At 51.0% G+C, this 13,990-nt stretch overlaps 1 protein-coding gene across 4 annotated transcripts; it reads left to right on the forward strand.

Moving 5' to 3' along the window:
* The first annotated feature begins 867 nt into the window (after positions 1–867).
* On the forward strand, positions 868–13,866 carry zhx3b (zinc fingers and homeoboxes 3b). Of its 4 annotated transcripts, none has more exons than XM_076166359.1 (7): positions 868–1,287; positions 7,493–8,429; positions 8,573–8,671; positions 8,750–10,348; positions 10,447–11,178; positions 12,488–12,758; positions 12,860–13,866. In XM_076166359.1, the coding sequence occupies exons 2-7, from the start codon at positions 7,686–7,688 to the stop codon at positions 12,868–12,870; spliced, it is 3,456 nt and encodes a 1,151-aa protein (XP_076022474.1). In that variant the 5' UTR covers positions 868–1,287; positions 7,493–7,685; the 3' UTR covers positions 12,871–13,866. The 4 variants fall into 4 exon arrangements, with proteins under 4 accessions (XP_076022474.1, XP_076022475.1, XP_076022476.1 ...); XM_076166360.1 differs by having other exon boundaries at positions 868–1,207; XM_076166361.1 differs by lacking the exon at positions 868–1,287 and adding an exon at positions 5,861–6,312.
* The last annotated feature ends 124 nt before the right edge of the window (positions 13,867–13,990 follow it).

The following is a 13,990-nucleotide window of genomic DNA, read 5'->3' on the forward strand; positions in this document are numbered from 1 at the left end:
GTCTCTCTACCACCCAATGTTTTGAGTTTAACTTGGAACCCAATTTCTCTCTCAATTACTGACTGACAGTTAATGGAGAATCACTTACTTAATGCTTCATAGCATTACATGTACATTGAGCCTTTTGGACTGTTTTGAGTCGTCCATTATCACTTTAATTCGTCTCAGTTCTTCTTCCTGTTGTCCAGCAGAGGACGTCATTTGAGATTCAGATTTTGGCTGCTTGGTAAAGAATCCAGCTCCAGCTTCTTCTGCTCAGTTCTCTGCTCTGACGTTAATATAAATTATTAATTAACGATTAATTAAACGGGAGTGCTCATTTATTAACAAGTTTAAACACTATCTCTTAACTAATAAATGCGATATAAGGGTATCATCCCAATCCTGAATGAAGGTGGGTTGAAATGTGACTTTTGAGTATGAGATTTTATCAAAAGATATAATGTCATGAGCTAGACATGATTCAAGACACCAGGTTAACAATGTGAGCACGATAGAAGAGAACATAAAAAGTACAATCAAGTTGTGCTGCAGTGTTCAGCAATGATACATGGCTTTATATGCTGCGAGGGTGCCTCAAAACCGTTAGATATGGTTTAGAGAGACGTCTGTTTGTGATTCTTTGCAGTTTACAATTAATGTGTTGATGCATCATGCGAGGTTTGCATTTACTTTGAGTTGACTTACATGTTTGATATTGTATATAACACACATATTTACCTATTATGAACACAGTGAATGTTTTAAAGGGGTAAACACATGCTAGCTCTTGTAAACGTATGTGTACTATTTCTTTAAGAGAAGTCACCTGGGACGAGGACAGGTGTGCGTCGGTGTAATGTGACGGTAACTGGGAGCGGAGGGAGGTTTGATTACCCTCAGCCCCCCGGTTCTGGAGCTCTGGGCCGGGTTACAGTCAGGCCGAGATGCCTGAGTCCCTCCACGGCGGAGCTCGAGCTCTCACGCCAACTCCACCGTCAGTGACGTCGGCGTCACGTGTCCGCCTCTTCCCTCGGTACGTCGGTCGTATTTTCCTCCCTGCACCGCCTGCTTCCACACAGAAGACACTCGAAATAAACAAGCGCAAAAAAGGGGCCGCTGTGCCGTGGCGACCACTCTGAATCCGGTGTCACGGTAGTAGTCACCGGTCGATGGAGAGAGGGGGCTTTACACCTAAGTTACCATCACTAAAACAAGCCTCTCGCCGGTGAGTGGCTGCGCTGAGCCCCGTATCATTGTAAACTTTCTAACCCCTGCGCCGCGTTCAGGGAGCCGGGACAAAGCGAGGTGAGTTTGCTTTTATCATCCACATCTGCTTCACCTTTCCCAAAGTTGGCCGGGTTATCGTGAAGCCTACCTTTGGCTGAGCTGCTGGCCAGCTGCATGTCGCCTGCTTAAAATGGCGACAGCTGAAAGGGGGAGAGTAGTTTGGGGCTGGCGGTGGGCTTGTCTTTGCCTCCTCTCTCTGAATTGGTTCCAGTTTTTCGGAGACCTACAGCATAACGTAGACGTGCCTATTAAGTTGGGGCTTACTCCGCCTAACTTGAGCGGAAGATGAACGCATCGTTTTCAGAAACGTTTGACGCTGCGCTGTGGGACTGACGTTACAGCCGAACCACTTTGTCTTTGTGCCATTCCACTAATTGCAGTTACGTGCTCATATAAAACAGAATATTAACATTTGATTAACAATTGCCCGCTGTCGGATTATGTTTGAGTCGGAATATAGGACTCTAGCGTAAACAGCTGCCGAGGTTTCACTATTATTATTATTCTGATTATTATTGTTGTTATTATCGTTATGATGATGATTATTATTATTAAGTCCGTGTATCTTAGAAATCATTTCGAAATCAATATTATGGCTGTTAATGGAATCCCATTGAATTCACAGTACTTGGGCTCCCATGAGCTCAGGTTCTGATATTGTTGTTATTGTTGTTTTTGCAAGTTGATAACTGCATCATAGTTTGTGTTCACAAGCACGATTTAAAATTAGCCTGACATCTGCTCGATTGTCATAAAATATAGGCCTCCATAACGTTTAGACTGTATACAATGTTGCCTATCAATTATGAGCTATAAGCTGATGCCTTGGTTATTTATCATGTCTGTGTTGTCATGAGTCAGTAACTACAGGGATTAGAGCAAAGCTTTTCCCAGACAGCTCAGTTGTGACTGATGTCCACATGGGTCTCAGGTTTGGACGTACAGTTGAATCCAGATGTGTATTCACACCTTTCACCAATGCCATGGCCAGGTTCCTTATCCTAAATTGAACAATGACACTTACTCTGGATACATGAATCTATGAATTTGTCTTGTGTACATAAGAGGAGTGATCAATTCTTTTTTTTATCAGTACTCTTACTGCTCTGTGGCTGTGTTTTAATTTTGTTGCTGTGGTGATTGAGGTGATCAGCCGTGCATCTCACTAATCAGCCTCGCTCACCCCATCACAGCGCGTCTCCTTCTCCTCCTCCTCCTCTGCTTGTGTCTTTCAGTTCAAGTATGATCACACCAGGTGTTATATTGACACAGATTCTTTTTCACCCCGTCTGTGTGTAAGAATTAGTCAGTACAAGCTTCCCCTGAATCAGATATTGGTCACGCTTGATCTTTTCCTTTTGCTTTAACATTTTGCTTTTCAAGTATCTAATGATCTAGCAATGACTGTTTGTAGTATCAATTCTTCGGGAATTACATTTCATCCTTGGGTTCCATGTCCTATCTGTGTTGTCCCATGTAATGATTATTCACTTTCAGATCTCTACCAAGTACGACCATTAAAACAGAGTCAGCTGCTAGTCCAGAGTCTTTTCTCAGCCTTGGGGGGAGCAGTGAGATCCTCTCATAGGCCCAGAGCGAGCAGGTTTGGGTCAGCATTAGCAGCCTGTGCTCTGCTTGGCTGGTTAACAGCTTGTGATGTCAGCCATTTTAGGTTGGACACAGAGCATGGTGCTCCGCCATTTTTCTCTCCCTCCCCTCTCACCAACTCAGTTTTAACGCATGCACTGGCAGTGGCCACAGCAATGCAGCCATTTGCAACCCACGCAGTCAATCCACAATCTGACCTGAGAGCCCAAATAGAATTCAGGAGCAGTTGGAATGACACTGTAGGAACACTGTCACTTTCTTATTAGTGTACATTAGTGTGTAAGCAATCAAGCGTTGGCGCGAAGAAAGTTCTGATGCACGAGTGGTGTAAGGATTTCTCGTGATGAGCCGTGGCTGTCAGCAGCGGTGTAAGTGAGCAAAAACCATGGAGTGGATCAACAGAAGGTGCTTAGCTGTAGCTGCATCTGTTTAAAGGAGAGGTAGAGGTATGGAGTAAAGGGGTTTTGTGGAGAGGAGAAGATGGCAAAGGGTTCGTGTTTGAGTATAGGGACCAGTGGGGAAAGGAAAGGATTGTGTTTTGGTGTAGACCTGATATTTGGCTTGGACACACTTGGGAATAGAGGTGGGTCTTTGTCCTCTCGACAAGAGATGACATCTGTCAGGCTTTGAGACTCGTTCCTGTCTCCGTGTCCCCTTTGACTAGAGTTCCTACAGGATCCCTGGTGGCCCGTGAGCGCCGTAGACCAAGCCAAGCACCTCAGCCATGGCCACAGGGGAACAGGGCAGTAGCCAGGGCAAATGTCTGGACTCTGAGTTAACAGGAAGAGACGGCATCGACTCTGGCCAATAGCGCGTCTTGGCGACAGCGACCACACCTAGCTGGGAGACATCAACACCGCGTGAGGGAGGCACTGAAATAGGAGCAGGGCAGGGACTCTCCAAATACCACTCACTGGGGTGTGTGGAACAAACAAGCCCCGCTAGAGCCAGGGACTGGATGACATGGGAGGTGCATGCATGTGTGCAGGTCTGTGTCAATGTGTGTATGCGCCTCTACCCGCATGCATGTGCTGTGGAGAAATGAGCTGGTGCGAGGGGGGTGGGGGGTGGGAGGTGGTTGCCATGGGGATGGTAACACACCAGTGGCGCTGCCGACCTGTCTCCCTGGGCCAAACTTGCTCAGAGAGGGAGGAGGAGGAAAGGAGGGAGGGAGGGGTGGGGAGCGGGGGTGCAGAGACGTTGGATGGTGGGGGTGGGGGGTGGGGTGGGGTTTGGTTTGGTGAGGGTGAAGAGGCAGGAGAAGAGAGAGGGCGAGAGAGGAAAAAGACAAGTGGAGGATCCAGAAACTGAACAAACAAGGGGAGGCCTGTGTGACTCGTTCATCTATTTTGTGTCTTTAGAGAGAGAGAGAGAGAGAACACAGATGTAGCGGCAGATATCAGTGTGACACCTGTGCTCTCTGCTAGGTGAGCACAGGAGTCGCGTCAGGCAGCCAGCCACACACACACCGTGCAGGCCGGCCAGTCCAGCATTAAGCAGGAGGCTTTCCAGTGTGTATGAGTGAGCGTGTGAGTGCTATTATTGGCCTGTGCTCAGAGGATATAGCCCAGGCCTAGACAAGAGTCGGGCCACGGGATGGAAGAAGGTCACGCTTCACAGAGCCGGTGACGTGGCTGAGATAATGTAGGTTATGCACCGGGGCACCAACACTCTCACTGTGTGTCACTGGGAGGTTCCTCACACTCGCTCAGGAGAAAAACATGGCAGCTTTGCTACCTCGGCAAACAAGCCTCACACACAGGCATGCAAGCATCCACCCCCGCACGCCACACACACACACACACACACACACACACACACACACACACACACACACACACACACACACACACACACACACACACACACAAATGCGAGCACACAGTACATGTGCCCCCTTCCCTCCACTCACAGATACACAGGAAACCCACACATGCAAATGCGAGGCAGATAGCCGACACACACACGCCGTCGTCACGTGGCGGCTGTGTGAACGCGCTCGAACCTCAGATCCAAAGTTGTTAGCTGATGGCATTCGATGGCGGTGAGTCAACAAGACTCGTCTGCGTATTTAATTGCTGTGAAATGAGCGGCCGGCTTTGACTGCCAAATAACAGCTCCGCCTGCGTCACACACACCGTTTTATTTAATGTGCTCACCTGTGTCAGGCCTGGACAGCTGTGTGTGTAACAGGTAAGAGCTCTGTCCTGGGCCACGCTCAATCCCCCTGCTTCTGTCTGCTGATGCTTCCACAAAGGTGCAGGCGCTTCCAATCAGCCTTAACGCTCTCCAGAACCTCGTTTTATGATTTTGGGGATACTGTGTCTTAATGTGTTTCACGTTGAGTCATGTAGTGTTTGCACATAACGACAGTGGAGCTGAACTCCCAGGTTATGTCCACTGGCTGAAGAGCTGGGGCTGGAACATTCCAGTCTTCGCAGAGCAGCGAGGAAGGTGGGAGGAGGGAGCGACTTGTGTGATTGTAGTTTGTACTTTGCAGCAAGAAGGGGTGGTGAAGAGCGGGGGTTGGCAGGGTAGAGCGGGGTTGGCTGGTTGGAGGGGGGTATCATGGAGGAAAAATTCCTCCCTGAAACACCTCAGTGGTTCCTCCACAACAGTTAACACCCCCCCCCCCCCTTCCCTTGCCTCCTCACCCCAACCCCGGCTACCCATCCCCCACCAATTTCTCCGGTTCCCTCTCCTCTCGTTTGCCTCCCCTCGCACACACACCCAACTGAACCACGTGATGGATGGCTGGGACTGCCCACCCATAAGCCTTTGTGTGGGTCATGTGACCAGCTTGCCTTGGCAGAGCTGTGCCCCCTGATGCAGAACTGAATGGCAGGGGTGTAGGAGGGGAGCACAACAGCCCAAGCCAAGGGCAGTTACTCTCTCTGGGGGGGTGCATGGAGTGGGGGGGGGACAAGGGGGCATCACGTTCCCTCCACTGTGACAAACTTCATTTAACCCCTCGCACTCCGGGCCAAGAGAGGAGAAGCCCTCCTGTCTTTGCCAAAATAAAATGTCGATTCCGTTTGCAGGACATAATACGAGATCTCTGTTCCTAAAGGCCAAAAGCAAATCGTGTTTCATTTCTGCCATTGGTTCATAAACGTGGCCTTCAGTTCACACACACACACACACACACACACACACACACACACACACACACACACACACACACACACACTACAGAGGAATGGAGCTTGAGGTTTGACCGAGCTGTACTCCTTGCTGTGGGAGAAATGCAAATTGGGACTATCTTTGCTCAGTTGGTGTGTTTGAAAAGGCATCTGGGGCGCTGCAGCCCTGTCAGGGTTAACTGGGCTCTGAGCTAATGTACCATGACCTTTTTTTTTTTTTGGCAAAGCTTGGCTGCGCATGCATGTGTTGGTACTGGAGAGAAAGTGAAAGAGAACGAGCCATTGCAGCTGAGTAAGTTACATTTGATTGTGAGGAGTCGGTTGTGTGTGTGTGTGTGTGTGTGTGTGTGTGTGTGTGTGTGTGTGTGTTTTGAGCTGGGGCAGTAATCTAGGTATCAGGAGGTTATGTCTAGTCCTACTGGGCAATTTTAACATTAGCCTGGATTTATTCTTGTTTGTGCGTGGGAAGAGAAGCGTTACTTTAGATTGCGGGCGTCTTATCAATAGCGTTTGATTTTGGGTTTGTGTGTAAAGTATCAGCGTAGAAGCAGGGCTGGACATGTAGAGGGCCGAGGGTTTTCACCGTGCACTTTGGTGAAACGTTGAGCTCTGGCCTCTGTGTGTGTGTGAGGTGTCACGTCAGCGCGGAGCGGTTGGGAGAGTAATTGCCCTAGAGCTGTCCTCCAATACTGCATCACCTCCCCTGTGTCAGAGGGAGGGAGGGAGGGAGGGAGAAGGCTCCTCCAAAGGAAGCGTCGCCATTTTCTGTGGAGAGACGGGATCTGGAACAGAGCCGCAGACTCAACGCCTCTTTTAAAACCGTAACATTCACAAAGTTATGCGGGTCGGCGCCTTTCTGTTTGTTGCGCCGCCGCCATTGTGAGGAAGGAGACGCCACCTTTCCAGTGAACATCTGTTGAGCCGCCCACTTGCAAAGTTGTCAAGTAGACCCTATCCTAACAACACATTCACAAGTCCGCAGAAATCTTTGGCAAGCGGGCCTATAGAGGCTCTGCATTAAAAAAATACCGAGCATGCTGCCTCTGTGGGGGTGTGTTTGAACGAGGGGAAGTGAGAGAGAGAGAGAGGGACAGAGTTGAGTGGGGGAGGGGAGAGACGCTGGTAGGACAGGAGCTTTTCTCAAAAAGCAGTTCGCTTCCAGTGCAGGAGCAGAGGCTGAGCTCGTTCCAGTCAGGCAGTCTTGAGTTTGGGATCTTTTTTTTTTTTTAAATCAATGATTAACAGGGCAAAATCTTTGTTTTCTTTTCCCTCACCTGTATTTTGAACAATTTTACCTGGAAACATTCAGGCCTGCGGGAAATTTCCTCCCGCTGAGGAACAAACTGGTACTGATATGCCTCTGTTGCTCTGTTTGCACAATGTGCCATGGCTGAAAACTCCAACTAAAAAGGCGTCTCTCTCTCTCCCTCTCTGTCTCTCTCTCTCTCTCTCTCTCTCTCTCTCTCTAACAGGTTTTCCCCGAGACAGCCAGGACCACAAGTGAATGAGCAGACGCATGGTCATGTCCTGCCATTCTCCTCCCCCCCTGACTGGTGCATAGTCGGCCAGGAACGGAACGACCCATATTCAGAGTCACACCCAACCTCGCAGCCATTTGACCAACGCCCCCCCCACCCCCACCCCCCCTAAGTCTGCGGTCACATCATGGCCAGCAAGAGGAAGTCTACCACTCCTTGTATGATCCCCAGCAAGACTGTGCATCTGCAGGAGGAGCTGGATCAGCCTCCCGTCCTCTACCGCCAAGCCAGGAACCACGGAGGAGGCCGGCACAGCCCCCTAGACCTAGGAGAGTCTTCTGCATCAGAGACGGGGGACTGTCTCAGGGAGGACGCCGGCACGTACACCTGCAGGCCTTGTAACTTTGAAACCCACGACCTCAACCTGTTCCTGGATCACGTGTACAGCGGGCACCCGGACTTCCGCGCCGACCCCAGCTTCCTCTGCGTGAATTGTGGCGCCTCGGCACCCAAGTTTGAGGGGCTGGCCCTGCACAACGCCAGGGTTCACCCCAGCACGTTAAACACCACTCTGCAGCTGAGGAGGAAGGACAGGAGGGAGGTGGTGGAGCAGAACCTGGTGGCAGGGACAGAAACGGGGAAGGACAACGAGATTTCCATCACCAAAACCCCAATCATGAGGATGCTGAAGGGGAAATCCGAGTCCAAACGAATAGTGGTGTCTCACGCGGCCACAGACGAGGTCACCTCAGACCCACTCTGTGTCTCTGCCTCCAGAGAGACTGAGAGGAAAGAGAGTCCTGCAGTGACCATCACGCATGTCCCCACCATAGTCCACAATGGGACCACAGCCAAGGTCACTCTGCCCTCAGCGATCCAGATTGTCAACGGCTCTGGGGCGTTGCCAATGCTCAAGAGCGCCATCACACAGGTTTGACCCTCATCCAATACTCTCTGTTTGAGTTTGACATTTCTCATTTCAGTTTTTCAGATTGTTGTTTTCTGGCAGATTTGGGTTTCTTTTTTTTTTTTTATATATTTTTTTTTTTTATATTTTTTTTTTTATGCCCTCAGGTGGTCTCAGTGGTCCAGAACAGAACTTTTCAACAGTCTGCACCCATCACAACCTCCACAAATGTCTCCTCTTCCTCCTCTTCCAAGAATCTCCCCAAGGTCAGTATTTATTTTTACATTTCTCACACGATTAACTGCATATGATGTGAAACTCAATTCCCTCCTCTTCCATCTCAGGTGATGATTCCTCTGAGCAGCATCCCTACCTACAGTGCCTCCATGGACTCCTCTTCGTTCTTGAAAACCTCCTTCAGCAAGTTCCCGTATCCCACAAAGGCCGAGCTCTGCTACCTGACCGTCGTCACAAAGTTCCCCGAGGAGCAGATCAAGATCTGGTTCACGGCCCAGAGACTGAAGCAGGGCATCAGCTGGTCGCCCGAGGAGATCGAGGAGGCGAGGAGGAAGATGTTCAACACCATCATCCAGACGGCACCCTCCCATCAGAACCACCACCACGGTCACCAAGGCGCCACGCAGCACACCATCACCGTGCTGCCCGCATCGCTGGGCGCCGCCGGGATCCCTCACATCCTCCAGGGGTCGCTTGTCAGTCAAGGAGGCGTCATCGTCACGCAGCCCGTCATGGCCAACGGCATCCAGGTCAGCAACGCTCCCGTGGCTCTGGCCGTCACGCCGAAGCCCCAGGCGGCGGCTCGGCCCATGATGCAGGCCAAACCCGTGGCTGCGCTGGTGGCGGACAAAGGCATCAGCATGGTGGTGGGCACGGTGGGAAGCAGCAGCACCGGGACAAACGTCATCAGCAGCAGGAGCGGGACGGGACGGAACAATAACAGTATTATCAGTAGTACAACTAGCAGAAGTAGCGGTATTGTGAGTAACAGCACTCAGGCCTGTGTCATCAACCTGAGCCTGGGCGGCAGTAATCATAGCAACACAAACCCAAAGGTCAGCAGTGTCAACGGCAAACACAGCAGCGCTAAAGCTGAACCCGGTGACGTGAAGAGCAAAGGGAACGTGAGCGGCTGCGTGAATGCTACTAAAGGCACCAGTGACAATAAGAACACTGATACAAGCAAAGTCAAGAACGCTAGCGCGGGTGAGGACAATAGCAACACAGACGGCAAGGAGAACGGCAACAAGCAGAACGGCAACAAGCAGAACGGCAGCAAAGATGGCGCCGCAGAGCCGAAAAGTAGCAGCAACAAAGACGAGCCGAGCAGCCCGGGAACGGTCGCCCCTGCAGATCTGAGAAGCACCGCCAGCGACTCCCCGCCCATCAAAGGAGACGAGTCTTCTTCCCCCGCGTCCAAATCCTCTTCCCCGTCTCCCGGAGCTCCCCCCGGCATCTCCGGGTTGCTTCCCAACTCATTCCTGGACCCCACTTTTTACAAAGGCAAGAAGTCTCAGGAACAGCTGAGCGCTCTGAAGGACAGCTTCCTGGCCAACCAGTTCCCCGACCAGGAGGAGGTGGAGCGCCTCATTTCTCTGACCGGGCTCACCGTGCGGGAAGTTCGCAAGTGGTTCAGCGACAGGCGCTACCACTTTCGCAACCTGAAAGGCGTCCGCTCGACCCCGGGCGGGTCGGGTAAATCTGGCGGCGCGGCGGCGGGAAGCGGTTCCAACCCCGTCGACTTGTCGGAAAGCAGCAACTCGCCCGGCGCAAAGACACCGCAGCAGAACTCGGCGCCCCTCAGCCCCTCTGCCACACAGACCACACACACTCCCACCTCGCCCACCACCCCGTCGAGGCGGACGCCCCGAGCGCCCTCCCCCGATTTCACCGCCATCCGTTACAAAGAGAGAGAACCTCATCAGGTGAGTACTGTAACATGCCTCACACACACCTCTGTCTCCGACCCGACGACCCGGTCCTCCTGTGTTTCTGACGCTGGTCCTTCCTGTGTTGTGTCTAGGTACGAGCGCTGGAGGCCAGCTTCGCCCAGGACTCCGACCTGCCAGGAGAAGAGGCGGACAGGCTGCGAACCGAGACCAAGATGACCCGCAGGGAGATCCACAGCTGGTTTGCCGAGAAGAGAAAGAGGGTGGCGGCCGAGAAGAAGAAAGAGGAGGCGGAGCGTGCTCTGAGAGAGGAAGAGGAGGATGAGGGGCAGATGGAAGTCGGGGGAGTGGACGAGAAGCAGAAGGAGGACGGCTTAGGCGAGCTGAAGGTCAACCCCATTAAAATCAATTTGAAGATGCTGAAGGTGACCGAGGCGAACGGGAACAAAGAAGGGTCGGACAGCCCGACCACACAGCCTCCGCCCAGCAGCACGCCCACGCCCGCACAGTCCTCCAACACCAAAACCTTGTCCACCGCCACTCCCACACCTAAATCCTCCCACTCGCCCAAACCCACGCCCATTCGAGGAAAGAAGACGGCGGAGCAGCTGCACCTGCTGAAGCAAGTGTACGCCCGGACGCAGTGGCCCAGCGCGGCGCAGTACGACGACCTCATCACGGGGACGGGGCTGCCCAGGCCCGAGGTGGTGCGCTGGTTCGGCGACTGTCGCTATGTGCAGAAGAACAGCCAGCTGAAGTGGCTGGAGGCCTATCAGAGCATGGTGCTGGAGGAGGACCTGCAGAAGGGGAACATGCAGGTCCTCCAGGCTCACCACGACACACACGGCTGCCTGGAGGAGTCAAAGGTACACACACACGTGCACACACACAACAGTGAACAGCACCAGAGAATCCCATCATTGTCCAGTAAATGTCCACATGTATGCGGAGAAGAAAGAGTGACATAAGGACGTGTGAAAGCTCCTTACATGCGGCTATAAAACAAGCTTCTGAGCTCCGAGTCCCAAACATGTCGTCTGACCCATCCGATTGTTTTACTACAGCCACTCTCTCCCTCCTTTTCTGCTTTGTGTGCATCTCCTTTATCACCAGAAGCGTAAATAATCAATATATTTACTCTTTGTAAGTAAGAAGCTCCCACTTGTCTTTATGTTGCTTCTCTCAGCGCTGCTTCATGGACGCTTTTGCTGCTATGCGTCTGAGTACAGAAATGTGCATCAACGTATTGTGATCTCGCTGTAAACACACACACACACACACACACAAATTTAGTTTTTAATAACAGTAATAAAACCAGCAAATGATCCCCACAGATATTAATCACAGTAACAATGTTGATAAAAATAGTAATGAGACACTGTTCCTCTGTTTGGGGCGTCTTGACTCGGCCATAGAACCAGAGCCATAGTCTTGCTCACTCACACCCAACAAACACCTGAATGTAAGTCATCTGGTCGCAGGGACGCTCTTCCCTCTGGACACCGGCTCGCTGTCCCCCTCTGCTGATTTAGTTTAAACGTGCATTACGTCTGTTCACATTTTTAATTGCGAAACAACATCAGAGACAGACAGAGAGACCAGCAATACAAGCTTATCTTTGAGGGAACTGGTGTTGCGTATCAAAGGTTATTGAGTGCTCCTAACGCATCCTCCCCTCTGGCAGTCATCTTGTTTGGACGATAACTGTTTCTATATTTGTTTTGCTTTGGTAAAATTATCCAAACAGGAAAATCAACTTGGCAAATTGCTTTTGGAGTCACACCCAACAAATAGGGCTCAAATAAACGGCACACAGACAGGAGTGAGAGATGTAGAAATGTAGACATGTAGACGCCCCTTACACGCTAAGGATAAACACATGAATGAATACACAACATGCTTTTGTCAGATCAAAACACCAAAATGTTTCTCTGATGCTAAAGAAGTCAATGTGCAGACAGATCGGGGGAATGTAAGGGGATGATGTCATTCACAGTCAGAATAGAAGTGATGCTATAATAGTACAAGTAGGTGCCAGACACTGACAGAAGAGCACAATTGCTCTTTTTTTCAGGTTCCAATGAGCTCTTCATCCTTTGTGTCATCGCTTTGGAAACACTCGCTTGCCTTTTCCATGACGTCATGATTGTTTTGCATCTCCCCTCCCCCCCCCAGGTGGAGGAACTCTCCGAGGCCAGCGGTTTAACGGTGGAGCTGGTGCGGCAATGGTTCTCCGCCAAGAAGGCTCTGCCCCGGGTGGAACAGTCGGCCGCCGCCGTGGCACCAGGCACAGCCTCCGAGCCGCAAACGACAGCAGCGTGTGGCTCCTCCCCCCTGGAGCCGCAGCAGGGAGGAGGGAAGGAGGAGAAAATGGAGCAGTCGGTGTGCGGCGTCACAAACCAGGCAGAGAAGGCCGACTGTGACCAGACTGTGAATTCTACTCAAGGTAGGCCGCCGCCGCCGCCGCCGCGCTCCTGCGTCTCCGTCTCACACATACTCACCGTCTCTTTATCAGTAATGGATTTTTTTATGTATTTTTAATTACAGGAACAGATTGAAGAGGGGAGTCTTTTGAATGTGACACAACGCAGGTGGTCTCTGTGCAGAGGGCGGCAGATGCGATTGTAACAGGATCACTGGATGGAAATGGACCTTGAAGCCATCTCGCCCCATCCCTCTCTCTCACACAAGCTCACACACACACAAACACTCGAGGTAGGTATGACCCCTTCCCCCGCCCTCGCCCCACAATACGCGAGATGGACGCTAAGGCCACTAATTCTGCCTGCCCACCAGACAAATCCCCAGCACTCCTTCTGCCCCATTTTGTCGACTCCCCCCCCCCCCCCCCCCTCCAATATCCTCCCATCCGCCATTTTCCCTTTGAAAGGAAGTTCTAGTAGAGACGGAGTTGCTGGATGATGGTGGCGGGAAGGAGGGAAGGAAGGAGGGGTCGGGCCGGTTCCTTTTTTCAAAATTCTTTTTTTCTCCTGTCGTATTTTTTTTCCTCCCGTCCGCCGACACGGGAAGGGGAAGAAAAAAAGGGACTTTGGGAAATCAGAAGCGTGCTCTGGATTGAAACCTCGGCAGATGTCGATGGCGGTGGCAGAATCCCGACTGGATACTTATCGACCAAGCAAACTCTCACACGAGAATCGCAAAAAAGAAACTGTTGATAGCGTTGTTTGTTTTTTGGGGGGCTAGGGAAAGCTGCACAGCTCTTTCCCACAGGGTGCTTTGCTGAGGCCTTAAAAGTCAAAACAAACGTCCCCCTTTTTGCGTCATGTTTATACTCCCTTTTTCCACTTCTGCTGTAATGCACTCACACACTTTTGAGTTGACGCTTGCAGCTTCCTTGGAATGTGCTCGCCGGGCTGTTCAGACACACGTGAAACACAGCACTGATGTTTGCTTTATCATTGTTTGTTTTTTTGGACGTCTTTGTACCGGCTTTTTCATTTCTTCTTTGTACATACTTTTCAGAATAAATAGGACATTGAAAATTGTTCATAATGGGAAATGTCTGTCATCCAAAGAGGGCAAAGCACCCTGTTGTGTCTAAACAAAAACCGAACCAATATTAGGCTAAAAAAATGATGTTTGTGTTAGGATCAAGTGCTTCTTTACATCACTGACGTACGTAGGTTTGTTTTTAATGGAACTTTCTTAATTTGACTG

This window comes from Genypterus blacodes, unplaced genomic scaffold, assembly GCF_046128005.1.
Source record: "Genypterus blacodes isolate CSIRO-AG114 ecotype Tasmania unplaced genomic scaffold, CSIRO-AGI_Gbla_v1 ptg000156l_1, whole genome shotgun sequence".
Taxonomy (NCBI): Eukaryota; Metazoa; Chordata; class Actinopteri; order Ophidiiformes; family Ophidiidae; genus Genypterus; species Genypterus blacodes.